The sequence below is a fragment of the Tiliqua scincoides genome, chromosome 1 (assembly GCF_035046505.1).
Source record: "Tiliqua scincoides isolate rTilSci1 chromosome 1, rTilSci1.hap2, whole genome shotgun sequence".
NCBI lineage: Eukaryota > Metazoa > Chordata > Lepidosauria > Squamata > Scincidae > Tiliqua > Tiliqua scincoides.
In genome coordinates, this window is record NC_089821.1 from 227,571,185 (window position 1) to 227,596,888 (window position 25,704).

The 25,704-nt window shown below is 40.6% G+C and overlaps 1 protein-coding gene across 1 annotated transcript in view; it reads right to left on the bottom strand.

Annotated features, from left to right (window-relative positions):
* Positions 1-25,704, bottom strand: part of EGLN1 (egl-9 family hypoxia inducible factor 1) — a 34,890-nt gene continuing 9,186 nt past the window's right edge. The window contains exons 2-5 of the mRNA XM_066616796.1: positions 9,243-9,362; positions 4,221-4,357; positions 3,282-3,349; positions 1-2,505 (exon numbers count right to left, since the gene is read on the bottom strand). Coding sequence (XP_066472893.1) covers positions 2,441-2,505; positions 3,282-3,349; positions 4,221-4,357; positions 9,243-9,362 — 390 coding nt within the window. The 3' untranslated portion in view covers positions 1-2,440. The remainder of the gene's footprint in view (positions 2,506-3,281; positions 3,350-4,220; positions 4,358-9,242; positions 9,363-25,704) is intronic.

Genomic DNA, 25,704 nt, shown 5'->3' on the forward strand with positions numbered 1-25,704 from the left:
TTGTTTCAAGAACCTTTATACATCCTTTTAATTAGATTAGCTTTACAAGCAACTTCAGAGCTCTTTCAGTAATGAACACTGCTTTTCAAAAGTTACATGACTTTATAGGAAATCTGTAAATAAATCCTGAATTTCTTTGCCTGCCAGATAAAAGTCTTGTTTTACAGCTGGCTAATGTCATGAAATAAAAATAGCATTATGAAGCTTTATCTTTAACCAGGACTAAACACATATACAGGCCATAAGAGTTTAAAAATAGTCCGAAACAGGTTCCTGCTTGGTGATGTCCAAGGCTGAAGATTTTAACCGACACGAACAATTTTCTAAACTGACATTAGAAGACCTGATCTGGAGACATTTTAACAAATTGAGATATTAAAAGTACATTTTAAATCTCCCCAACAAGTACACATGTAAGACATAGATACTTTGAATAGAGGAACAAACAAAAATTTGAAGGCTTATGTTGTGCATTTCTAACACATTAAACAGAATACAAAAGCAGTTGAATCAGAAATGGTGTTTCTTAGGCCTAAGGCAGTGCATTGCACTGTAGACCAGACAGTAAAGAAGATTTGCACTCCTTGGTCAGGCTTGCAGAGGCACTTACAGTAGACAAGTTTTCTTCCGATTTACCAAGATGAAGAAAAGAAACAAACAGCTAAAAAGTTTTGACAGCTAATCATTTGGGGGAAAACAACAAGCAAGAATTTTGCTACAAGTATACTTTCACAATATTGCATTCCCCCCCCCTTTTGTCAGTTGTCATTAAACACAATCCATTTTCTTCATGTTTTACATGAATAGGAAGTCTTTTTTAAATAAAAATTACTGAGCTTTCCATAGAAAAGGTCTCTAGTAAGAGTACAAACTATACAGATGCTAAAATTGTCAAAGGTGTACATTCAAAAAATGTCTGTACACTCACATTGTTTTGATTAAGTCGGGGAATCAGGGACAGATTTAATTGGGTGAGCTCATTTTGCCAACCTTGGAGAATGGGGAAGCTTCTTTTCAGGGTGATATTTTTGAGCACACCCCCATCCCTTAAAAACAAACATTTCAGAATATCTTGTGAAGTGCACTTTGTCCTCTATTGCTTCCTCATCCCATTTTTTTTAAAAAGGAGATTTTTTTTTCTTGTCAAAAACATCTTAGTATTGGTCAGAGGCCAGTGCTTTTTATTGGGAGAAAGTCTCAGCAGTAGGAAAGCCTGTAATGATGTACTTCTGTCTAAATGTGTTTAATACATCCGTGACACTATGTAAGAGATCAAGGGACCAGACTGCAAATGAGAAGAGATACTATAACTCTGAAAACTAAATACAACCTAAGATTTTAAAGGTTCAAAACCTTAACACAGTGTCAGACAGCTTTTCAAATGAGTCAAGACAGAAACTTCCCAGTAAAAAGGATCTTGGTACATCTACAAGTCTAGGAAAGCCCTTATATTAGAGGGATCCGATGGTACTTCTGGGCACAATCTATCTGGTACTTCATCTGCACAAGCCCTACTGAATGGGGAGTTGTCCATGTTGAGCTCATGTGTAATTTTTATTTGGCTTTCAGAAGTTCCCAGGGGATTGCCCCTGCAGTTCCCAACATCAAGGACAGTACAGACAGAGTCAAGTTCACTTAGTGCCAGCCAGTCACTTAGAAAACCGAAATGAAATGTACAGAGTGCTTGTTCTCTGTATTCAACATATAAAACCACAAATTTAAGAAAGTAATTGGCAGCAAGATAGGCATCTGTTTCAGTTAAAAAAAGTTTCATAGAGGACATAGTTAAACACAATACAGCAGCAATCATCTTAAAAAATTCAATTTTAGTGTAAGATATGAAAATAAAAACAATTGAATTCTTAGCTGGTAATTAAAGTGCTCCTTTTCAGACTTTAGGTGTAAAGACAAAGTGATCATCAGTTACTGGCAATTCTTATTTAAATTAGGTTTTACATGGTAGAACAGTGTGAACACAGCAGACTTACAAAAATAGATAAATGTTGTTTGAGAATAATTTTTGTTTTGCTCAATCTTGAACAGCTGTACCTAGTCATACAAAAATTATCTAAAATTCAAACTTTCACCACTTTTTTTTTTAAGGGGGAGATAAATAGTACTGAGTAGAATTACTGATCAGCAAAATATAAATGATGGAAAAATTCTATGTAGGGCACTTCATGTGTAAGCTGTTTCTTCTCAATGCTTATCTTCACATAAGCAGTCACAGAACTGAAGTCACAATCATGTAGTACAATGCTTTAGCGGAAATCCATGTGATGCAACACTGAAATCCAATATTTGTTTATTCAAAATGTTGACTTGGCGTTGATTTATCCCATTATTCACATTCAAAAGTTAATAGACAGCGCCAAAGTCTGTTGGGGGCTTGGAGGAGGGTGAAGAGATGGGACAAAAGGGAATTGCTAGAGTAAAGGCTTTATAAAATGTCTTTCCCATTTGAATCAGAAGGTTTATTAAGTTCAACCCTCACACCTTTTTCACCTGCAAACAAAGGAAAACATAATAAAGCACAGAAAAAAATATGCCATGACAGATTATAGAACTGATCTGCAGTTTTGCTGCCAGCTAGTTATTTTTTTTTTTTAATCTTAGAATGAACATCAATTTTAAATTCAGATCAAATACAAAGTTCTAGTAGAAAGGAAAATGAGACCACACCACCTCCATTACCAGAGTTATTGTTGCTGCTCAGGTAGTGCAAGAGAGAAAATGAAATTAAGGCTATTTCCACTTAACAACTTAAGGCATGTTTTCTTCAAGTTACTGTATGTACTATAGTTGTGACCCTCAGTATCTGTGGATTCCACCATCTGTGGATGCTGAGCCTGCACTTCAGAGGGCCTCCAAGATGACGCATCTGGGAGGTGTTCTGAGGCGCAGGGAAGCCCGTGGCCCACTCCATGGGCCTTCCCTGACCTCAGAACACCTCTTCAATACAACCTGAAGTTGTGTCTGAGATGTGTTCTGAGACTGGGGAAGGCCCATGGAGTGGGCTGTGGGCCTGGCACAGCCTCTAGAAGACCTGTCACAGACCTAAGGTGAGTAACTGTGGCAGTGCAGTGCTCCCCTGCAGATTCCAGCATCTGCTGATTTCGGTATGTGTGGGGAGCACTGGAATGGATGCTCTGTGGATACCAAGGGTCTACTCTATTGTATTGCAGTCTGTCAGTTTCTTTCTGAGCTACGCATAGTAGAATACAGTTCTCTGAGAGAGGCAGGAAGAGAAAACACATGCAAATATTGTTAAGTAAGTTTACCTGTTAAGTACTTTACTTTAGCGCGTGCTCTCTCATCTGCATCAAAATACCACACTGTTATTGCGTACCTATAGAAAAGTTGAAGCAGTAGCACAATGTTTTAAGTGTTTCTAGAGAACCTTATCACAGTTACATTTGACAAACTGGGCAACCTGAAGAACATATCACTTATAAGCTTTGTAAAAGCCATGCCATGATCTTGTAACACAATTACTTGTTTCCAACATTTTTCTCCATAGGTAGCATCCCAAGTGTTTCCATCATTGAGAGCTCACTATGCAAACAGAAGCTTCCTGCACAAATGGAAGGTGCATTCCAGTAAGCAGAACACTCTTTCTGGTCTCAAAGGAAGCTGAAGGCAGATGTGCTTTTCAGAATGTCACCCCATATTGTCAATATTTCCATATTCATCACTGGTGTCATTGTGATATCACTACACCAGGGTTCCCAAAGTGTGCATCATGACACCTTTAGGTGTTGCAGTGAACTCACGGGGGTGCCAAGGGATATCCCCGATGGCCTCTCCTCCCTGTTCTCCTAGGAGCCATCATCTTGGATCTCATGAGATTTTGCAAGATTCAAGATGGCAGCACCCAGCTGAGCTGGGAAGAAGAGTCTATGGGGGTGTCATGACTACAGTAGGTTTGGAACCTTTGCTCTACTATTATTCTCTTTTATACAGGGCTTTCAACATTCAAAGCACAAACTATACATACTGGTTTAACACATTTTAGGATGGGCGCTTGTTATATAGCACATGTGAACCTGCACATCCCCCAAGTCATCAGGAGAACTGGCGAATGCACAGGAAAGTTCAGTTGGCAATCATGTGTGAAAAGGCCTTCTCTATTGTGCAGACTGCCTTGTGGAACTCCCTGCTGGAGAATCTCAGTATAGCCTCCACTCTGGCTATCATTTGTATACATTCATTCACCTTACCTTGTAGCAAATGCAGGCTGCACTTCATGAGGGTTGCGGCGGTCAGACCAGAAAAACAGCAGTCTATCAAATTTAGGTTCAATATCAGCAAACTGGGCTTTGCCTTCTGGAAATATTCGAAGAATACCTCCACTCACCTTAAACAAAACACACACATATTCAAACACAGTCATTCATATTCCTAGTAGTACTAGCCATTCCAAGGTATTAATGTACAAATCACTTTCCTTACATTAAAAAAGATGAGCACCAGTAAGAACTTCTCCTTGACGTGATCCAGACAACAGCCATTATAGTAAAGGTAACTTTGATTCATAAAATGGCTCAACAAAACTTTTGAATGCTATATAACACAACAGTCTCACATTTATATATATTAAAGGCTGTACTTTAGTGCATATGCATGAAATATTTGAATTATGAAGTTTTGTAGCATCATGAGTTAGATATTTAAGGCAGAAAAAACAAATACATTACCTACTCTCATGCAAGTAAAGTTTGTACTCAATCTGCATACAAACATTACCTACTAAGTAAGTGATCCAAGGGTTTTTCTTAAGATGAAGTTCCACTTTATATATTTAAATTATTTTGATCTCCAATAAGCAATAGCGTATCTGCAATTCAATCAGACAGACTACCAGATATTAGTCTTCTCAATTTCTATCCTTTTTCTCCTCAATATTGAAAGTAAACAAAGAAAATACAGAATCAAGGTAACAAGGTAGGAATTAAATTCTAATCATTTCCACACAAGACTAGGCTTAAGAGAAATATTTATCTATCTTACACAATCTATTTTGACTATAGCAATTATTAAATACATTTCAAATGGTGTTCTACATGTCTCAAAAACTTATCAACATTTTCTCACATTTACACATTAATGTATAATGTGAGCCAGTTGACCCATGGCATCACATAAGAACATAAGAGCCCTGCTGAATCAGGCCAACAGCCTATCTAGTCCTATAACCCTATCAAGCTTCCTGTAACTCACAGTGGCCCACCAGATGCCTCAGGGAGCACTCAAGAGAACAATACCCATATCCTGTTGCCACTCCCTTGCATCTGGCATTCAGAGATAGGCTACCTCTAATACTCACAGGTTGCATACAGTCATTATGGCTTATAACCTGTGATGGACTTTTCTTCCATGCTCTGTCCCTTTTAAAGGCATCTAGGCCAGGTGCCATCACCACATCCCATGGCAAGGCATTCCACAGATTACTTAAATATTGTGAAAGAAATATTTCCTTTTGCTTGTTCTAACTCAGGGGTGCTCACACTTCTTTGGCTCGAGAGCTACTTTGAAACCCAGCAAGGCCCAGAGATCTACCAGGGGGGAAGGAAGTGTCTGACAGACACCCCCTTTAATGTATGGAGCCCCTGCTGGAGTCTAGTCAGTCTCCTCAGTTTTGTTGCTGCATGCCTGAAGAGCAGCTAAAGTGTCAGTTTCAGTTTAGTGTCAGCTAAATATGTCAGTTTCGTCTAGTCACTAGACGAAACTGACATATTAACAGTTTCGTCTAGTTAATGGGCAGAATGGGCAGCAAAATGGCAGATGCGCTTCAATGTCAGTAAGTGTAAAGTCATGCACATTGGGGCAAAAAATCAAAACTTTAGATATAGGCTGATGGGTTCTGAGCTGTCTGTGACAGATCAGGAGAGAGATCTTGGGGTGGTGGTGGACAGGTCGATGAAAGTGTCGACCCAATGTGCGGCGGCAGTGAAGAAGGCCAATTCTATGCTTGGGATCATTAGGAAGGGTATTGAGAACAAAACGGCTAATATTATAATGCCGTTGTACAAATCGATGGTAAGACCACACCTGGAGTATTGTGTCCAGTTCTGGTCGCCGCATCTCAAAAAAGACATAGTGGAAATGGAAAAGGTGCAAAAGAGAGCGACTAAGCTGATTACGGGGCTGGGGCACCTTCCTTATGAGGAAAGGCTACGGCGTTTGGGCCTCTTCAGCCTAGAAAAGCGACGCTTGAGGGGGGACATGATTGAGACATACAAAATTATGCAGGGGATGGACAGAGTGGATAGGGAGATGCTCTTTACACTCTCACATAATACCAGAACCAGGGGACATCCACTAAAATTGAGTGTTGGGCGGGTTAGGACAGACAAAAGAAAATATTTCTTTACTCAGCGTGTGGTCAGTCTGTGGAACTCCTTGCCACAGTATGTGGTGCTGGCGTCTAGCCTAGACGCCTTTAAAAGGGGATTGGACGAGTTTCTGGAGGAAAAATCCATTATGGGGTACAAGCCATGATGTGTATGCGCAACCTCCTGATTTTAGGAATGGGTTAAGTCAGAATGCCAGATGTAGGGGAGAGCACCAGGACGAGGTCTCTTGTTATCTGGTGTGCTCCCTGGGGCATTTGGTGGGCCGCTGTGAGATACAGGAAGCTGGACTAGATGGGCCTATGGCCTGATCCAGTGGGGCTGTTCTTATGTTCTTATGTTCAGTTTGGAGAGACAGGGCTCCGCGATCTACTCATTTTGCCTCGCGATCTACTGGTAGATCACGATCCACCTATTGAGCACCCCTGTTCTAACTTTTCCACCACTCCATTTTAGTGATGTCCAGTGGAGTTCTGGTGTTGTACAAGAGGGAAAAGAACTTCCCTCTATCAACCCCATGCATAATTTTATGTGTCTCAAGCATATCCCTCCTCAGGTACCTTAGATTGAAGAGCCCCAAATGCTTTGTAAGGGTATGTCTTACTGTGGCTTACTCTGAGTAAACACAATGGGCTTACTCTGAGTAAACTAAATAACACCATTTTCAAACATGTCTATAAATAAGTTGAATAGCAGTGGTCTGAAGACTAGTCCTTGGGAGCACAATGATTTTTACTTCTCTCCATTATGAAAATTGCCCATTGACACATACTCTTTGTTTCCTGGTCCTCAACCAATTCCTAATCCATAAGAAAACCTGCCTTCTTTCTCCCAGACTATGGAGTTTTCTCAGGTGCCTTTGATGAAGACCTTTGTCAAATGCCTCCTGAAAATCTAGATATATAACATCAAAGGGTTCACCCACATCCATATGTCTACTGGTCTTTTCAAAGAATTCTAAAAGATTTATGAGGCAAGAATTACCCTTATAGAAGCCATGCCAATTCTCCCTCATCATAGCTCATCCTTCTATATATTTTAAGATTTTATCTTTGATTAGGCTTTCCACCATTTTATGTGGAACAGATGGCTGACCAGACTATAGTTTCCTGGATTCCCTCTCCTTCCTTAAGGATTTGCATGACACTAACTATCCTCTAATCCTCTGGCACATTGGCGGTTTTAAGGGACAAGTTGCATATGTTAGTCAGAAGATCAGAAACTTCATTTTCTAATTCCTTAAGAACTTTTCAGCGGATGCCATCTGAGCCTGGTAACTTAACAATAGAGGTGCTTGAAAATGCTGCTACCTTTTTCAGCCACACTAGACGCTGTTCCAGAACCACCTTTCAGAGCGCGATACCATAGTCTTTCGAGACTGAAGGTTGCCAACTACTGTAACTACTACCTTAGTCAGAAGTAAGCCTATTGTGTTTGGCAAGCCAGAGTATAAACCTATCTTACTCACCAGAAACAAACACCTCTACTTATCAATCTTTATTTGTCAATAAGTTCTTACATGTCTTCTCTTTTAACCCTTATTTGCCCAGCCCACAGGTGTACACATTTGATCCCCGTTGCATATGTGCAACATCGGGCAGAAATGGCTTAACATCTATTTGACTTAATTTTTTCATTTCCTCATCATCCAGTGGGCCAACTGCTTCTCTGGCAGGTTTCCTGCTTCTAACACAGTGTTTCTCAACCAGTGGTACAGATACCACCAGTGGTACTTAAGATGATATCTGGTGGTATCATGGCAGCCTGGCAGCGAGACCAGGAACGTGACGCAACACACCAGTAGAAGCATGTTTTTCAGCTCTCAAAACAATCCTCCTATCCACCCTGAGCCTCTTACTGATGTTTGTTGTGTTGCATCTGGCCTCCCAACCCAGAAGTAACTGGCAATGATGTCATCACCAGTTACGTCAAGTAGGTGAGCCATGTGAAGTGGTACGGTGGAGGACAAACGTTGAGAAACACTGTCTAACATATCTGAAGTAGCTTTTATTATTCCCTTTAATGTTGCTAGCCACATGTTCCTCAAGGACTTCCTTGGTCTTCTGTATCACCTTTTTACATTTCTTTCTAACTAGTCTCTACCACAAGTACACACATGTTTAAATGAATAGGCATGGATTCAAAGAATTATATCTAAGGGCTTCAAAATGGCTAGTATTGACAGGCATCCAGATGAGCACTGGCAACTGATTTTGAGGATCACAACTGTACAGTGTGATGGACAAAACTGCAGCTCCAAACACCAGAGGAGGTGACATTACTTATGAACTGCAATCAGTGTTAGGGCAAATTTTTGGGAGCTCAGTGCTTTCGCAGCAGGCAGTAAAAAGAAAAAAAAACCACAACATGAAACTTTTGTGGATGCCTACAAAAGTGACAAACCACTTTCAAACCACTATTCTGCAGGAGCAGAATACCTGCAAGGGCAAGTGCTACTATATTTGTGGATGGGAGCAGCAGCCTACCAGTTTTTCCCCAGAACACATCAGGACTACAGCGCATTCTGGAATACAGAATATTGGATGGCAGTCACGATAAACAGGCACTGCTTGAAGCATTGCTGCCATTCACAAAGGTAGTGGTGTCTTTTTGTTTTAAAAGACAAAAAGAATTCAGCCAGCTACCCAGCTGTCACTTTCACATCTCCCTTCCCAGACAAAAGTAAACACTCTCCACTTTTGCTGGATGGAGGAGTCCTTGCCCAGCAATACTAAGTATGTGCTTAGCAGGTGTTCAAAAGACATATCAAGAGGTAAGTGAAAGAAAGGGTTCTTCCTGTATAATAAAATTATTCAAGTATTCAAATAAATTCCACAATCAATGCCTGCTTCCTCAAGCATGCAGAAACCTCTCTGAATTTAAAGTTACCTTGGCATCCCAGTCTTTATTAAGGTAATATATACAAGTGACACATCTTCCATCTCCGTTTGGATTATCAACATGACGCACATATCCTGTTCCATTGCCTGGGTAGCAAGCCACCATTGCCTGCAATCAAGAAAATCAAACATTTATGAATGGAAAGGAACTTTTGCTTCTATACTTTCATTTTGATTTGGATATAAGGACTATGCAATCCTTTTTTTAATATTGGGGGATGCAGGTCTATATAAAACAGCTAACAGGGTGAAAACCAAATTTAAAATGTATTTGTAAATGCACCCCTAATAAAAAGGCAATAGCATGGTAACAGTTTAGTGGATTATTAAATGCTGAAACATACATCCATGCTTCTTTAGTACACTTCTGTACTCCAGTGAGTCATGGACTCTTTGCTCACAACAGAAGAGGAAACTGAACACTTTCCACATGCGCTGCCTCCGACATATCCTCGTATCACCTGGTATCACCTGGCAGGACAAAGTTCCAAACAACAGTCCTGGAACGAGCTGGAATCCCTAGCATGTATGCACTGCTGAAACAGATGCCTACATTGGCTTCATCATGTCGTGAGAATGGGCGACGGCCAGATCCCAAAGGATCTCCTCTTTGGCCTTTTCAGCCATACTAAACGCTGTTCCAGAACCACTTTTCAGAGCGCAATACCATAGTCTTCTGAGACTGAAGGATGCCAATGCAACATCCATGCATATTATAGATATGCTAAAATCCTGTAATAAGTTTAAAGTTAAGGAAACAGAACTACAATTTTTCAGAACATATCATACACACACCTTTCAAGTAGTAGCATTTCTGTACACCTCTCTGATGTGCAAGAGATTATGTCCAGTCTTGAATACAAGATATACAATTCCATACAGCATTTATGGTTTTATATAAACATGATAAGTAAAAGGTCGCTGTCCAGAGGAGGTTACAATCTACATTTCAACAGGAAGGGACACACATTACAGCATGGTATTTGTATAATGCATATCATGAGAGCACACAGAGAGCCCCAATAATTCCATTATGAATTACCTAGTACCCTTTCCCTCTTTATATATACTTAATCTGTTGCTGAAAACAGATCTTATTGTGAAAATTTGGATAACTGTAAATTTGGATAACTGACCAAATTTGGATAACTGTACAGTGTGTGGTCGGTCTGTGGAACCCCTTGCCACAGGATATGGTGACGGCATCTGGTCTGGATGCCTTTAAAAGGGGATTGGACAAGTTTCAGGAGGAAAAATCCATTACGGGTTACAAGCCATGATGTGTATGTGCAACCTCCTGATTTTAGAAATGGGCTATTTCAAATGCAAGGGAGGGCACCAGGATGGAGGTCTCTTGTTATCTGGTGTGCTCCCTGGGGCATTTGGTGGGGCTGCTGTGAGATACAGGAAGCTGGACTAGATGGGCCTATGGCCTGATCCAGTGGGGCTGTTCTTATGTTCTTATGATTACAATAATTTCAATGAGAAAAATTCTAACTTGCTCCAGAGTCAATCCAAGTTTACCCTAAAATCACCAAGCCTAATAGCATCAGGAAAATGTCGTGTGACACACAGTAAAATAGAAGAACCAACATTATACAGCATCAACTATTCAAGTAGATGATGAAAATGTTTCACAGGTTCTAGCATCACATAATGAGGTTTAGCTCCTCAAACTTGCAAACTATGAGCAATTCTCTTATGATTCCCCTGTTTTTCCACTTTCCCCATGAGTTTTTTCATCTTCTGTTCTTTAGGACCCATATTCACAGTCATTTGTAAAAACACAGCACAAAAAGAGGCACACTGTAGAAATGGGTGAGTAATGCACATATCTTGAAAGGGTAGGGATATGATACCCGTCAGGCAGTATGTCTCCCCTGAAGGAGGCAACCTGTTCCCAAGCCACACTTTGCCCCTCTAAGGGTCCTGAAGAGAGCTTCCCCTAAAACCCACAGGAGCACAATCAAGAAAGCGGGCCCTCCTAGACCTCTGTTGTACCAGGGGGAGAAATCCAAAATTTAATCTGATCTGCTAGAACTTCTTAATGAGCAAGCAAGACAAATTCATCCTGTTCTCTGAAACTAGAGCTCAAAGAACCAAGGCCTACCTTACTGGGTAAAATGGGAAGTAAACCTTACCACCACAAGGGACTTGGTCCCTCCCCCATTTCCAGACATATCGAAAATCTTAGTATGGGTAAATAGGGATATATGCAGTATGGATAAGAGAACTTCTGTATAGTGAAAGTAATTATAAAGAAGGAAGAGTGTATTTAATTATTTCCTTTCTATATTATCCTGTGCTAGACAAAAACTACTTATTAGTCACTAAAGTTATTTGCTCTTTCAGTTTAAAAGTAACTGTTCACAATACAAGTGAATATCTGCCCAAGTGAAACTGTTCAAGAATCACCCATAAAAAAAAGGGTATTGGCTCCTACTGCCCCAAGGACCATTTCCAATTGAAATCTGCTTGGTGGACCTCCAGTAACCACATGAACTCCCCCGTTATGCACCAACTGCCAAACTGTCTTAAAGGGCAGTCCCACACAGGGAGCATTACAGTAGTCTAACCTTGATGTCACCATGGCATGGACCACTGTGGCGGGACATGACTGATGCAGGCATGGCCGCAGCTACCACACCAGCTGAAGCTGGTCAAAAGCACTCCTGGCCACAGCTGACACCTAGGCATCCAGGAGCAGCTGTGAATCCAGGAGAACTCTCAGGCTGTGGATCTTCCAACCTGATCACAAGATAGACACACTAGGAAAAACTGTTGGCATCATTTAGTTAAATATCTGTCTAGTACTTTTGGGGGAGGTTGAAGAAAAATGCTTAAATAATAATGAATAATATTCTACTTGATATTTAGAAAGCCCAGATTTGTTAAAAAAAATTCCAAAAGCTTAATCCAATGAAATGCAGTCAACATCTTCTGTAACAAGTATAACCATCCCTAGTGATATTAAAAACAAAATATCCAAACTGTACAACATGCATTTGCTTATTGCACATAAGCAGTACTTTCAGTAATGAATGAGATTCTACTTAGTGGTATCTTTAGAAAAACACACACGCACACATCACAAGATAGCAATTGGGCATTCGAACATGGGGCTAGGGAGAAGAATTGTTTTAACATTTTATCTAGCACAATGGTCAGCACACTAACCATGACTCAGCATAAAGCAGTAATATGAAAACAGAAATATCAGGCTTTGCACACACTCTGCAAAGTTATAGTTCACAAAAACAGCCACAGTACTGCAGCATCACATTTATCAAATTACCTTCCTTCAATTTGAAAACAATTATGTTCTAAATTAAGGCACAGCCCTATCACTAAATGAAAATTTGTAAGAATAAATCTTTGCATTCATGCATGAGAAGCATTATGTTCTTCTGCTTTGGGTTGTGTCATGTTTACTGAAAATGCTTTTAATGACATTTTTAATGTCAGAACACATTGTTTTTTTAATAGGCGAACACTGCACTTTGCCACCTCTCTAATTTGGAAAAATGTCAGGCAAAAAAGATTTAAAAGCTGTTTTGCCAATGCTTACTGTACTATACATTTACAATACAAAAGATAACATATAAGCGCAAACCTACCCATCACTGAGGGGATACTTTGTGTGGAAATGGTGAATTCTACCATTTAGTCAAGTTTTGGGATAAATTTTCTACTTTCAATACAACCAAACTTTCCCTCAAATTTTAAACTCCACAGTTATTTTGGTATAATATTTTTAGTTGTCCTTTAGCCAATACTCTCAAAGCCTAAACAATGAACATTATTTGGTCTCATCTGGTTAAGTGCCAGCAGCCTTTACAAATTGCTTCTCTACTTGCTACAGGGCTTCAGAGAGGTTTGTAAGTTTTGACTAAAGTGGTAGCCAATTGTTTCTAGAGGACAGAAAGGCTCCACAGAGGTAGATCGAATACAGTATATCCTTATGGACTCACTGCCCAGAAAAGGGAGGGGGACAGTTAACAAAAGAGAAGTAGTAGATGCATTGAATGTTTATAGTAGCCCTTCCCTCCAAACAATGGTACCAATTCTGCTTCCCTTTTTCTAGCAATATTACAAAGATGAGAGTTCTAATCCCCACTCAATAATTGGACAACTTTGGGGACCCCCCCCCTCATGTACACGCTCCATCAAACCAATGTCTTTGTGAAGATACACTGCAACATCCATGTTTGGCACTCTACTAATTTTACTCATGGAAGAATAAAGTATAAATGAATAATCATAATGTTTATCATTATACTTGTGATACAAATTTAGCACAGCACAAACTAATGCAATCATTTCCTTTCAAAAATGGCAATAGCCCTTATTTTCAAGCAAACATGCATAGGATCAGGCTAAAATAGATGCTTCAAATTTATTTTATTTACTGATTTTATACCGTGCCTTTCTCCCACTGAGGACACCCAAATATAGTTTAGCCCTGTTTAACTATCTACTGAATGTAGTCATGTCTGCAGCAATTATTCCTGGTAGAACCATGACCAAATTCTCAAATTTTACAGATAGCATGATTAGTGTTGCCCTAGCAAAGATACACGAACTTTGGTCCAAAGAGCCCTTTGGGTGTGCTCAGTAGAATCTCTGACTTCTTCCTTTTGAGTGGTGAATCCTTATGCAATATCACAAACTGCTTGATATGGCATGAAAAACAGTCACAAAGAAATCAAAGATGCCCTTGGACTGGTCCAGCTTTGTGGATGTGCCCAAGCAGCAATTTGGATCCAAGCCATGTTTGGGAACAGCAAGGAATTCTTCAACTAAACCAATAGAAGGATGTAGAATGCTTACATGTAAATGAATAATCACTCTTGTTGGTTTCAATAAGTAATCAGCCCAAGTTCCCAAACTGGAACAGATTTGAAATTAAAATAGTAAATAAAAATTCACATGTATTGTTCTGAATTCTAATGTAGTAGAAATCGATAGCAAACAGAAAACCAATCTCTACCACACCCTTCAGTCCAATAAGGACTGAAGATCCTATTCTCTATTTTCCTAGACAATTAAAGTCCCAGAAATTAAAAAAAACAAACCCACCATGTTATACTTGAATTTGTACTTGAATTTATTCCCTTGAAAGAATGGAAAATAGATTAGGGTTGCAGATATCAATGATGCTTCTAAAAACTGAGATTTGAGTGCACATGGTTGTATAACAGACATATACAAAAGTATTCGACTTCCTTTAAAACTCACATCTGGTACCACACCCCCTTTATGTCAAAATAACCAGGTTTCCTTCCCTGTAGAGAACAGCTAAAGGCCTTTTCCTGTCAGGCTCCAAAAAATTACAGCAGTTACTTAAACTGTATAAAAATGACTAGCAACGTGAGGCTGAGAGAGCCAACCTAATTATGAATTAGATCAATATTACACAACCCTAAAAATGTTTTTTTTTTTAAATCAGAGTTATCTAACAGTATTTATTAGTGATTAGTCAGTTATCAATTTATAGGTTCCAGAACTGAATTGTGTGTATTCTGCAATGCATGTGCAGAACCATGTTTTCTTTTAAAGATGACTTGAACTGTCCATTATTTTTTCTACACTAAAGAACAAGAGGCTTATTGGCAAGGCAACATCCCATGCAGGAGCTGGCAAACTACAAATATAATTTTCTTATATTTTTCAATTTTTAAAATTATCTATAATCTAGGAATTCCTTAAATAAATATTATTTTGTATTTTACTTTTTACTACCATGAGTAAATGGCAGTGGGGGGAAAAAGCAGATGTATCTGGCACCACCACTCTATACAAAACTACTCCCTTTGTTACAGTACAGAAGAAATAAATAAAATCTTGCCATTTGACTGAAAACCTTGTACTGTGAAATGAAGACCTTTCTCTAGATCAAACACAAAGAAAAGTAAAAAGCTTAATATGGTGGGCAACACCATATCTTACAAAGAAAAATCAGAGGCAAAATTGCAACATAAATCAGATGGCGGTCAATAAATAATTATGTACCATAACATGGCTTTTTAGAAGTACTCAATTCTGCCTTGTAAAATTGATATGTCATCTTAGAACCCAAGTCAACCACTATCACATTTATGGAAAGGGAAGACTATGCAACTTCTTGAACAGTGATATATGAAGTAGCTAGTCTAATTTTTATTCATGGCTCTTATAAAAGCAGGGAATGGGAAATGAGATGCTAAGATACCATGACCTCACAGTATACCGTTATAAAATTTTTTTAAACCAACATAATTTTAGTTCAGAAAAGTTCTAGAAATTACCACCATTTAATGGTAAGTGGTTATCCCAGACATATTCAATATTCCCCCACCCCAAGTTGTCTGCACTTAATGGAATGTCAAGTTCACCATGTATGACACACAAATTTATTAGATTTCCACTAATATATTATAGGCATTTTTTAAAGTTTCTTTCTACCATCCATGCAAACACAAGGCAGTTCTACTGATCTGGACCATAGTCAATGTAGGCCAGCAAGCTATTATCCACAGCACCAACCAAATGCCTTCAGAAAGCCCACAAGCAGGACCATAATGTACTAGTCCTCTCCCATGATTGGCCCTCCACCAACTGGCTTCAGTGGTACACTACTTCTGAACATATGTAAAGTAGATTCCATTTTTCCACACTATACATTTTTAAAAATTAAAAGTTACGGTGCTAATAGTAACACAATTGTAATTGTTTCTGGGAGCACTTAATTATTGTTGTTGGCATCCTTCAGTCTCAGAAAACTATGGTATTGTGCTCTGAATGGTGGTTCTGGAACAGTGTCCTCTCCAGTATGCGAAGCCTGGGTAAAGTAGATATGGAGGATAGACCGTTTCCCCATGCAGCAAATCCCCCCTCTCCACATCACTGAAATGGTCCAACGGAAAGGCAGAGGCCAATATGGTTGGTTCCAGCGGCATCACAGGAGTTACCAGAACGTGACTGTGTTCAGCCATGAACTGCCTCAGGGACTCCGGCTCCGGATTTTGCCTCGAGGTTGACTCCTGAAGCCTTTTCCATAACTGGATGTAGCCACAAGGCAGTAGAGGTTTGGGATCAGAGTTTTCCTTCTCTTAGACGAGCTGCCTTCCCAGGCTAACGAGTCCCATCTACCCAGTGGCTGTTTAGTCGCCTCTTAGGACAAGTACAGCCAAACTGAGGGCCTATTCTTATCCCCAGCCCCCAGGGGAGAAATAATACATACTTAATGTATACTTAATGTATAATACTTAATTTTACTTAATGTATACTTAATACATACTGCTCAAACCACTGTGTTCTACTATGCTTCATCTGGAACATGTAATGCTAACAGAAAAGGAGATAAATGACAAAAACCAAACAACATAGAAATTTAAATGTGAATCCCACCCACACCCCTATCTTTCTCCATAAGATACCCTTAATGTTTCTAGTTATTAACATGCAGGATACCATCTCTCATCCAAGGGAGACCAAGTATTTTGAAAGCTTTCAAAATAGAGCAAGCACTAATTAAGCTCTCCTATGAACTGTGTGGTAGATGAAGTCTGAGAACACAATGTTCTGGATTCTGCCCAACACTGGGAAATAAAGATACTCACACTCTTCCTCTAATCTACTCCTTCAAGAAAAAGGAGGCCTTCCAATTATTAGAAATAGCAGACTATTCTGACTTTTAAAATATACTAATACCCTAAGCAACAATATGAAGATTAAGGGTCCAATCTTATTCAATTTTCCAGAGCCAGTGCAGCCATGCAAATGGGGTGTGTGCGGCATCCTTTTGTGGGAGGCAGTCACAGAGGCCTCCTCAAGGTAAGGGAACATTTGTTCCTTTACTTTGGGGCTGCATTGCAGCTGCACTGGTACTGGAAAGTTGGATAGGATTGGGCCCTTAGAGCAGGGGTGCCCAAACCCCGGCCCTGGGGCCACTAGTGGCCCTTGAGGACTCCCAATCCTCAGGGAGACTCCAGTCTCCAATGAGCCTCTGGTCCTCCAGAGACTTGCTGGAGCCCACGCTGGCCTGATGCAACTGCTCTCAGCATGACAGCCAACTGTTCGACCTCTCACATGAGCTGTGGGACAAGGGCTCCCTCCACTGCTTGCTGTTTCACATCTGTGATGCAGCAGCAGCAGCAAAGGCCTTTTATAGGCCTTGAACTATTGCAAGACCTTCATTCATATAAGTTCCATCTCTAATATATTCATTTATGTAAATTTATTCAAATTTGAAATGTAAATTAATTCTTTTTTTCCTGGCCCCCGACACAGTGTCAGAGAGATGATATGGCCCACCTGCCAAAAAGTTTGGACACTCCTGCCTTAGAGGATTGGCCTGTGTGAATGCAGAACTAGCCACCTCTGCCAGAAAGTTGGATAGGATTGGTCCCTGAGTGATTACGAAGTAGATATCAGGTATAACAAAAAGCCCAGTGATACAATCCAGTCCACATAAGACTTGCAAAATCCATGCTTGTATTTTAATGATTCTAAGGAAAAATATTGTGCCCAACTTTGGATCACCCAAACGGAAGCCAGTCTTATTAGAACAAGAGAATCCATGACTAGCATTCTCTTATATAGAGAACGTCTAGAAACCCAGTGTAAGGAACTGGTAAAATTCTACTGATGAAACTCCAACTTAACCCATTTTTGCCTGGCTCACAGGTGTACCCATTTGGTCCCTGTTGCAGATATGCAATATGGGCAGAAATGGCTTAAAGCACTCAGGAATCCATCAAAGAGTTTAAAGTCTCCTGGTACATAGAGGCACAGAACAGCTGCTAATTGGAATGGTTCCCATCAGAAGGCATCTGCATTATCAGAAGTTGCTAGGCCTTCAAAATCTTGTGCTGAGCCTGTTAATTAGAAATTGGCACCAGCTGGATGTTTCAGGAACAGGGAGGGCAGGTTGCTCCCAGACAAGTTTTTTGGCACACCACTATCTAGGGGTGTCAAACATAAGACCTGGGGGCCGGATGTGGCCCATGGAAGGTTTTTACCCGGCCCTCAGGCTCTCATCTGCTGAGCAGTGCTGCAATGTTACGCCTAAAAGGGCAGACCACATGAAAATTGGGCTGTCCTATACTTTGAAATATTATCAAGATTTGCATATTTTCCTTTCTGTCATTTGTTCAGCTAATGAGTTCCTAAGTGAGAAAAAGTGCTTATTTTTGGTTACGACTTGTTTAATGACATCAATTCCTGCCTAATGACATCACCTCTGGCCCTCAGCAGTTATCATGAATGCTATTCAGCCCTCAGTATGAAACAAGTTTGACACCCCTGATCTAGAATGTTTAGTGGTTTCAGGCCTGTGATTGGCTGGAGCCTTCAGATAGGTACGTGGTGTAATTATCCCCTACCAACATTTTTCTAACTTTTTCAGAGGGTCCCAAGCCTCTAATTCAGCCATTTTCAACCTTTTCCAGGTCACGGCACACTGACAAGGCACTAAAGCTGTCAAGGCACACTACTAGTTTTTAATTACATTATTATGTTACAATTAATTTAATTAATATAACTAAGGGCATAATCCTAACCAGGTCTACTCAGAAGTAAATCCTATTTTGTTCAATAGGGCTTACTCTCAGGAAAGTGTGGTTAGGATTGCAGCCTTAGATTATTACATGACAATGAAAGAAATTCCCAAGAAGCTTGGAGTGGGAAGTGTATGTGGTTTCTGGAAAGGAAGAACAACATTTTGAGGTAGGTCTGTTCAAACTGTTATGATATGCTCTGATATGTCAGGAAGTGTTGGCAAAGAGAGATGAGACTGAGCATGCTGGAGAAATGTGGCGTGAGGGGCAGTGAGGAGATGTGGTTGAAACAAGTGCAGGATTCAGTGGGGTGGGGGAAGAGAGAGAGAGAGTGGGAGGCAACTGGTTCTGAACTTTGGAAGTGGGGAAGAGGGAAGGGAGGGGTAGGGCAGTAAGAGATTATGTAATAATTACACTGTAATTATGATGGGAGAATGTGTGTGCAGGAGGGGTGGGTGGGGGAGAAGAAAAGCATTACTTGCCTGCTCATTTATTCAAGAAAGAGTGCGACCAAGCCTCTGTACAGCTACTCAGAAGTAAGCCCCATTATAGTCAATGAGGCTTACTCCTAGGTAATTGTGGATAGGATTATGGCCTAGCGCCCTTAGTGGCAGAGCCTTGCCAGTGGAGGCAACGCAGGCAGGGTCACTCTGGGGCATTGCAGGCAAGGAGAAGGGTTTCTCAAGGATCCTTATCCAGCCAGCTGCTTCTGGCTCCATACCTGCTTCCACCTTCTGGCTCGGTCTCACTCCCTCCTCGCTCTCGCCACTCGCCCTCACTCCCTCCACCCTTCCGCCCACTGGGACCACTTCCAGGCTTCTCTGGCTGCCTGCCCAATCAGCACACGCAACATGCACCAACAACAGCAGGAGCATCAAAGCCCCTTCGTGGGCTGCCCCTTTTTCTCCTGCTGCCACGCAAGGCTCCAAGCAGCTGCTTCTCCCACACTTGCAGCAGCTGCTGCCGCCTGACTCCTTGGCCCTGCGGCACACCTGAGACAGCCTTGCAGCACACCAGTGTGCCGCGGCACAGTGGTTGAAAACCGCTGCTCTAATTGGCTAGTATCTTACCAAAGGTAGCCTCTCAGGTATTAAAATCCTTCCTGGGATGTGACTAGTGGCCTCACTGTGCTAGACCCAACACAGAATCCAGTCATGCTGTCGTATAGTCCTGTTGTATAATAATAGTAATATATTATAATAAGTATAGTGGCTCAACTTCCTGCACATACTCAGGAGCTATGTTCCCAGATGAGGTTAATTTATGTTAGGTTAGGAACTTAGCTTTGTTTTTGTCTGTTCTGCATTCTGAATAATTACCATAACTGCTTTATAAAAAGAGTCTTATGGTTGTTTTATGTCATGGGTGTCAAAAACAGGCCTGTGGGCTGAATACAGTCCATAGAAGCTCTTTATCCAGCCCATATGATAACTGGGCTTTCCTACCTACTGTGTCTGCCAAGGCTCTGGCAAGGAGTGATGGAAGGAGGACTCAGAAGGCAAGGAATGCTACAGGGGAGGGCAGACCAAGACAGCTATACTGCTAAGAAGCTGGAAGAGCTGCAAATGATGGAAGAGAAAAATATGCAAATATTGATAGTATTTTCAAGATACGGGAGAGCCCAATTACCATGAAGGTCACCCTTTTAGCAGTGCCACTTCTGCTAAAGCATAGCTCAGCAGCTGAGAGGTGCTCTGAAAAGTGACACCTTGGTAGAAGCAGCACTGCTGAATCAATTCCAGCTAATGAGTTCCTATGTGAGAAAAGTGCTTATTTCAGGTCATTTATTTATTTAAGAAATCTGTTCCCCACTTCTCCCATGCCAAAGCAAATGCCCAAGGTGGTTAAGGAAAAATATTGCCATCATCTGCTTAATGATGTCACTTCCAGCTCTCAGCAGGCACCATGAATGTTTGGCCTGCTGTATTAAACAAGTTTTCATACAGTAGGCCAAATATTTAAAATAAGGCAAAATTTTAAGTTTAATGTTTTAATAAATTCTTAATCTTTACAGCAATGTGTAATCCTTTATGTGGGGAAAGCCTGGTTCAACCAAATTCAGTATCAATCACAAAGCTACACCACTGAATGTCTTGCTTGTACAGTAATACCTTGACTTTCATCGCTTTCCTCTTTCAGCAGTTTTCAATTATAACCACATTTCAAATTTTGTCCATGCGCTTTCCTCTTTTATCTAATTTCATCCAACCTTCCATGTTTGTCCGTATGTTTTTTCCCCCCTTTTATTTCTGTTTATTTAGGTTTTGAATGCATTTGTACATGTTATATGGTTATTTACATTTTTCATCAGCTAAAATAAATTTGCAGGCTAAGTAAGGCTATGCTTTGACATTCATCCATTTTTTACTTTTACCCATGCTCTGGTCATGCACATTGGGGCAAAAAATCAAAACTTCACATATAGGCTAATGGGTTCTGAGCTGTCTGTGACAGATCAGGAGAGAGATCTTGGGGTGGTGGTGGACAGGTTGATGAAAGTGTCGACCCAATGTGCGGCGGCAGTGAAGAAGGCCAATTCTATGCTTGGGATCTTCAGAAAAAGTATTGAGAATAAAACGGCTAATATTATAATGCCATTGTACAAATCGATGGTAAGGCCACACCTGGAGTATTGTGTCCAGTTCTGGTCGCCACATCTCAAAAAGGACATAGTGGAAATGGAAAAGGTGCAAAAGAGAGCAACTAAGATGATTACTGGGCTGGGGCACCTTCCTTATGAGGAAAGGCTATGGCGTTTGGGCCTCTTGAGCCTAGAAAAGAGGCGCCTGGGGGACACACATGATTGAGACATACAAAATTATGCATGGGAAGGATAAAGTCGATAGAGAGATGCTCTTTAAACTCTCACATAATACCAGAACCAGGGGACATCCACTCAAATTGAGTGTTGGGAGGGTTAGGTCAGACAAAAGAAAATATTTCTTTACTCAGCATGTGGTCGGTCTGTGGAACTCCTTGCCACAGGATGTGGTGATGGCATCTGGCCTGGATGCCTTTAAAAGGGGATTGGACAAGTTTCTGGAAAAAAAATCCATTACGGGGTACAAGCCATGATGTGTATGCGCAACCTCCTGATTTTAGAAATGGGCTATGTCAGAATGCCAGATGCAAGGGAGGGCACCAGGATGAGGTCTCTTGTTATCTGGTGTGCTCCCTGGGGCATTTGGTGGGCCGCTGTGAGATACAGGAAGCTGGACTAGATGGGCCTATGGACTGATCCAGTGGGGCTGTTCTTATGTTCTGGTCCTAACCAGATGAAAATGCAAGGTATTATTGTTCTCAGGAGGAAGGGAGTTCTGGAGCACTTGAGAGTTTTGGTCTCCTCTGGACAGCTGGGACACCTAAAGGCCTCTTACCATTCCTGAGTATAATGACTGGCAGCAGTGGAGTAGCTAGTAGGAGGCGGGGGCAGTCCACCCGAGCTGGTGCTTTGGGGAGGTGACACCACAAGTGACCAAAATCACTAAAATTGCAGTGGTTAGGAATAATACCATCATGCTATATACCGTTGGATGCGAAATTTACATCAAAAAGCAATGAAAAAACCAGAGTAATCCCTCCATTCTATCAAAAGTTATGGCCAAAAAACCAGAGCCATATCATGCATTTACTCATGAGCAGGCAAATTTGCCACAGTCCTCTGGAAAGGGCAGGCTGAGAGAAACAAGGACACCAGAATGGTCCCGATCTGATGAATGGAACCCCCAGAAAATTGAGAAGGAAGTCCCTCCCTCCAAAGTTGATGAATGTATTGAGTCCTACGGAAAGCAAAACTAGATCACACAGTTGCATTTACTCACAAGTAAGCAAACATGCCTTGGCTCATGGTCAGGTCAGGCATAGGGGAATGTGAGGCCACCAGAATGGTCTCAATCTGATGAACATGGAGCTCAACAAATGCTCCACAAGGAGGCCCCCTCCCCCATAAAAAGAATAAAACAGAGGCTTGAGCAGGTAAGGATTTTTTTTTTTAATTTTAGAATTTAGAAATAGAATTTTTTTTCTATTTTAGACTTGTAAAGCTCTGATAGTGATATGCTTGAAATATAAAAATTTAATTTGAACTGGGAAGGGCTGAAAATCTCACTGATTTTTTTTGTAGGGGGGGTATTATTGCAGGCAGATTTGAGAAAATTCACTTGGTAGAACAGGACTTGCTTCCCCTTATTCAATTATTTCTCTTTAATTATTTTAATTTGCTTGATGATGTCACTTCCAGTCATGACCACTTCCGGTGGGTCCCAACAGACTGTCCTTCTAAAAAGTGGGTCCTGGTGCTAATTGACTGCCTTAACTCAAAACAGACCAATGACACAACCTCAGGTGTCAAATGACCTAGCTATCCACCGACTGGCAGTTAGGGAGTGGTTGTAGTCTACTGTTTGGGGCTTTTAGCCGGGTTGTCAATTCAAGCTAACCCATGACTGACCCCTCAGCTGGAACCTGACAGGATTCTAGAGCAGATGAAACTGGAGGGAAGAAGAGCATGAACAAGATGGAAGAGAAGCCAAAGCAGCACCTGGCACACAAAGCATATATTACACACTCAGGCAGAATTCCTTAGTCACAGTGTTTGCTTATCTGAAGATCACAAATTACTCTGGGGATTAATTCTCTTAAACAAATGTCCTACATCTGCGTTGAAGAAAAAGGCATACTTCTCCAGTATTTAATAAGTGCCCATTTTTCACAGTTATAATATTGCATCTGTTCTAATTTTGATACTAATTTTGACATTACTGCATTCTACAAACAATACTTCTGCAGTCAAATCTAGGATTTTGTCTAATTTTATGTTTCTTATGCATTCTTATAGCATCTTTAAAACTTTCTAGTATTTTACTACACAGAGGCATTCGCCAAATGTTGGCAAAAATTCCCTCATACAAACCATATGCCCAACACTGATTCTAACCAGTCCTAACCAGGTCTACTCAGAACTAAGTCCTATTTTGTTCAATGGGGCTTACTCTCAGCAAAGTGTGGTTAGCATTGAAGTCTCAAACAAACTGAGAAAGATACAGTATACTGAGCCAGACCCTTGGTCCATCTCAGCTTAGCACTGCCTATGAAGAATGGCAGCAGCTTTCCAGAATTTCAGACTGGAGTTTTTTCAACCCTGTCTAGAAATACCAGAGACTGAACTGCATGCAAAACATGTGGTCTATCACTGAGCTATGGCCTCTCTCCAAGACTTGTCCTGCTTGTTTGTTGCATGCTTTCAGTACAGGAGATACTAACTAGGGGATTTCCAAGTACAAAAATGTGTGGAAATAATTTTCAGAGGAATACTACCAAAATAAGAGTGTAAACAAGAAGCCATTCTGAAATGTATCATTCCTGTCACTGCTGCTGTTCACATTCTCAGTTTGTCAAATGTGACAGAACCATTTGGTCTTGATCCATCTGCTATTGAAACTCCACTGAAGTACCTCTACATACAAATACATACATACATACATACATACATACATACATATATATATATATATATATACACACACACACACATACATACATACATACATACATATATATATATATACACACACATACATACATACATACATACATATAACTGTACAACCCAACTGCCTTAGGATGCTTTGCGATTCCACTCCTTCCATAAGATTTTTTTCCTATGATAGGGAAGGAGATCCCCAACTTGCAATCCAATCTGCATTAACGCTTTCTACAATGCAATTGTGTCTTCTTCCCAAGCAACACAAGCAGTAAAAAGTAACCTAGGCCATTACTGCTCGCAACAGGAGGAAGCAGCCTTATGCAGGAAGCCTATTTTGTTCACTGGGCACATGTTCCATTCATCCGCTAGGAAGTTATTCTTCTAGACAAACTGGATCCACCTAATAATTTCTTGCTTTTTACCATCTAACAAACTACTCCTGGTATAATGTGACAATGTGCTATGATTTATTATGGAAGGAACCACCCTCCCCTCACCCTCACTCACTCAGTTCTTGGTAATACAAGCCAAACCAGCAACTCCTTCATTATCATATAATGGGTAACTGAAGTTTTATTGTGAACAAACCAGGAATTTAATAGCAGTAGATTAAATGATTTCTTAACCAACTAGGGCCAGTCAGACAAGGAAAAGGATTTAAAAGGGCACATTTCTGACCACTCCCCTTATCCTAGATGGGTATGCCAAGCCCCCACTGCCATATCTTCCTCTGTTCATGATACAATACCATACCCACTGCATGGAATAGACACATCACCAAAAAAAGCCAAGCGTTAAACAAGGGACATTCTCCAAGTGTAACTGGTATTTCCAGGCAAAGAGTATCATGTCCTTGCCCCCTTTCAGCACCTGAAGGAACAGACTTATTGAAACTCTGAAACTTTAAAACATTTTGTCAGATTCAACTTTGCACAATCTCTGGACACATTTAGTTCCAAAGTACCAGACACATATAGTTACCCGCTGCCAGTTTTTCCTCCAAGATTCAGCCCCACTGCACTTGTTGATTCTCCCTTACTTAATTTTGCATATATGAGAGAGAAAGAGGTCGGTCGTATCACCCACACCTGCTCTGCAACAGCTATAAATAAATCTAATTGAAAAGAACTGAACACACAACTTTTTGTAATCACTGGCAAGTCCACTTAGCTTTATTATCTAGTACCCTAAAAGAGGCTTTTCCTCTGTATCTACAGAACAAGAATGGAGGATTACTATATGGAAGTAGTAAGAAGGAAGGACATGCATCAGGTAATCTGCTCCTTGTGAATAAAACAGTTTTATAAGGTCACCGCAGATACTCAAGTATAAGTCAATCTCACAAGAAAAGTCGAGGGCAGGTTTTGAGCAAAAAAATCATTTTATACGACCCTCGGGTAAGTTGTGGGGGAGTTAAATTTAGAGAG